Below are 2,977 nucleotides of genomic sequence, written 5' to 3'. Positions count from 1 at the left end.
TAAATACCAGCTTTAGGCTTAGAGGTAACTTTTGGTTCCTGTGGATCCCTAATTTATGGTTTAGGAGGCTTCCATTTTTTGCCTCCTCAATATCATGGTCATAGTCCAATGCCCCTACAGCAAATTGGCCCAAATAAATTTGCTACCCTTTGGCTCGCAACTGTGGGGCAAAAACCACCACATTGTGCTAGGTTGAGCGTGTTCACCACTTCACCACTTGAGGAGGAGGAGCATTCTGCTACCCCTCTTTGGGAGGGGAAGAAGGAAGATGATTCTTCTTATAGGAAGGAGATGAAGAAGGAATCTTGTTTTGTTCCCAACATTGTATTAGACAATAGTCTTCAACTCGAGGTAGAGGAGCATGTTCATTTCTATATTGACGCTATTGACGCAAAGACAGGATACAAATCAAGGACAGATTTTATTTCGATCACATTCATGACAATCCTCATCTGGAAGAAGAACAAAATCTAGTAGTACACAAGAAACTGCTGCAAAAATCTGGTAGAGCTAATCTGAAAGCATCTAAGCTAATTTGATACAAACTGGATGAGGTACTCATCAAGTGTGGTGTATTTAACATCAGGATAGAGCTCCGTTGCCTCCATGCCAAAAGAAGCCTTGATCTCAAAGTTGGCTATTTCTCCCTTCACGAAAAATGTGTATGCCAAAGACAGGAGCAATTTTAATGGCATTGAAGCCTCTGCGAAAGATACAAGAAAAGAAAGCAATTTGATTAGAACGTGGAATAGTAGATGCTATTGTATTAAAAATTAGCAACTTGTGCACTTTTTTCTTATTGTTAGATGACCTTGAATTTTCTTAAGAACTTCGTCCCCTGGAACGTAGATCTTTTCGAGGGTCTTGCCAATTTTCTTTTCCCACAATGATACTATTTCGTTGTAGGACAAGGTGTTGGCAGGGGGTGTAATGTACACACTCTTGTTCAGAGTCCTTGGGTCATCTGCTGCTTTGATGGTGTATGCAGCAATGTCTTCTTCCTTGGTGAAAACAACTGCAACGAAACATGAAATTGAAGAAAAAATTGAGAACGATGAACTCTAAAACATGATACTAAACCAATCAAGATATGCAGCAGACAAGCCCCTTTCGGATACCTTTTGGATTTCCATCGCCAAGAATGACAATTTTGTCTCTGGGAGGACTTGCAGAGAAAGAGTCTCCAAAGTTGTTGAGGATATAATTCAAGTAACCAGCAAATCCGTTAGATACTAAATAAGTGTAAGGTATCCCTTCTGCCTCAATAGCTCTGCGGATCTCAACCTTGGTCCTGTTTAAGCTAGCAGCTGGCTCAACAGCATGCGCACGATCCACATCAACCCCAAATTCAGAAGGTAAAAATCTCTGAAACCAAATACAGCTCCTTCTTTAGGAATATGGAAGTCACAACTCACAAAGGGACAAACGCAAAAAAAAAATCAAGAAAGAATTTGTAACACTGTATTGTGCTTACTTTGATGTTTCCAGTTTCTTTAATTGCTTCAATAATCTTAACTTGATGAGCTACCAAATCTCCCCCGACTGCAGAGATCACTATGTCAACTTGTTTGATTGCATTTACCAACTGCTGATGATTGTGTAGGTCTCCCTGTTCAGTCCATACGTACACGTTAGTTTCTATAATTTCTTGAAAAAAAATTGAAACAGTATTTAAACAACGAAGAAAGAAATAACAGCACACATGAAGAAATATGACTCCCAAACTCTTGAAACTCTCTATGATAACTGCCCTTTTAGGATCTGATATTGTGCTTTCTCGGACCAATGCAAACGTTGGGTGCCCTGCCTTTGCACTCGCTTCCACTAAATATTTCCCGATGTTTCCAGTGCCCCCAATGATCAAAATCTTGCTTTTCACATCCATTTCCAGCTCTAGGATAGTAGACTACTGTTGCAAATTGGGTGGAAACCGTGAATTGATGAGTTGAACGGATGCAGAAATGTGCTTGGCTGCAGCTTCGTGCACGGTTAATTTATAGAGGAAAAAGTATTGAAACTGGCAAGCCTGTCGCTGCAGTTTCCTTTTGATGCTCTGTTGGATTAATCAACGAAGTTTAGACAGTTGAAGATTCTCACGAGGCTTCCCAAAAAATCCTGGCACTAACGGATTCTTATTGGCCAGCATGCGCAATGAATAGTTGTCTGGTTCTTGAAAAAATTGACACGTATAGGCCGGGTGGCAATTGCGAAAGAGAAAGGTCAAAGTCAATTGAATGTCCTTGCGAAACTACTCATATGGAAAATTTAGCGGTAGGATTTTGTCCCTGAATCAGTGATGACCAAACCTACTACCCATATGGGAGATTTAGCGGTAGGATTTCGTCCCTGAATCAGTGATGACCAAACCTGAAGTAAGCGCTGATGTTGAACAAAATGTTGAGGTGAACAAAAAGAGCATAAACTTAGTACTAAACATTACCTTGTGCTAGAAAAAAAAAAATGAAAAGAACAACATTATTTTTCTTTTCATATATTCATCATATACTGATTGAAGCATGTACTCATAGGCATTTGGGTACAACGAATCCGAACAATGCAATTAATATAATTGATAGGGAAAATCGTTCAAAACATTTCTCACATTTTTTTAAAACAATTTTTTTCGTCTCTCACTTCTAAAAATGTAATTTTACGTCCTTTACAAATTTACATTAGTCAAATTTTGTCCCTGCTTAGGTTTCCGACTAATTTTTTATTGAAATTCACCACGTGCTTTGCACGTGATCATGTTTGAGGGAAAAAATTACCAAAACATATTTTACATAATCTGATTGAGAGTTTCTCACACTTCATAAAATAAATTTTTTCGTCCCTTACATTTCACAAAATCACTAAGCAAAATCCTCGATGACAATTAAAATGTAGCAATAATTGTTAGGAGGATTAAAAAGTAGAAGCCATGAGGACACCTGACTCAATCAAACAATAGTTCGTGCAATGACATTCCATCAATTTT

At 38.5% G+C, this 2,977-nt stretch overlaps 1 protein-coding gene across 1 annotated transcript; it reads right to left on the bottom strand.

Moving 5' to 3' along the window:
• Positions 1 to 292: 292 nt before the first annotated feature.
• On the bottom strand, positions 293 to 2,003 carry LOC113751291 (isoflavone reductase homolog PCBER-like). The gene is made up of 5 exons (XM_027295245.1): positions 1,703 to 2,003; positions 1,475 to 1,609; positions 1,119 to 1,365; positions 812 to 1,015; positions 293 to 703 (listed from the first exon to the last, which is right to left on the bottom strand). The coding sequence occupies exons 1-5, from the start codon at positions 1,883 to 1,885 to the stop codon at positions 531 to 533; spliced, it is 942 nt and encodes a 313-aa protein (XP_027151046.1). The 5' UTR covers positions 1,886 to 2,003; the 3' UTR covers positions 293 to 530.
• Between the last annotated feature and the right edge of the window lie 974 nt (positions 2,004 to 2,977).

The sequence above is a fragment of the Coffea eugenioides genome, chromosome 11, assembly GCF_003713205.1.
Source record: "Coffea eugenioides isolate CCC68of chromosome 11, Ceug_1.0, whole genome shotgun sequence".
NCBI classification, from domain to species: domain Eukaryota; kingdom Viridiplantae; phylum Streptophyta; class Magnoliopsida; order Gentianales; family Rubiaceae; genus Coffea; species Coffea eugenioides.
The sequence above is the reverse complement of the archived record's forward strand: the minus strand, read 5'-3'. Positions and strand labels throughout refer to the sequence as shown.

Excerpts from the sequence above, each read along its gene's own strand:
- LOC113751291 (XM_027295245.1), bottom strand. The coding sequence starts at position 1,885 with ATGGATGTGAAAAGCAAGATTTTGATCATTGGGGGCACTGGAAACATC. Across the intron at positions 1,610-1,702 it reads TGGGAGTCATATTTCTTCAT|GGAGACCTACACAATCATCA; the intron begins GTGTGCTGTTAT and ends TGGACTGAACAG. Across the intron at positions 1,016-1,118 it reads TGGCGATGGAAATCCAAAAG|TTGTTTTCACCAAGGAAGAA; the intron begins GTATCCGAAAGG and ends GTTTCGTTGCAG.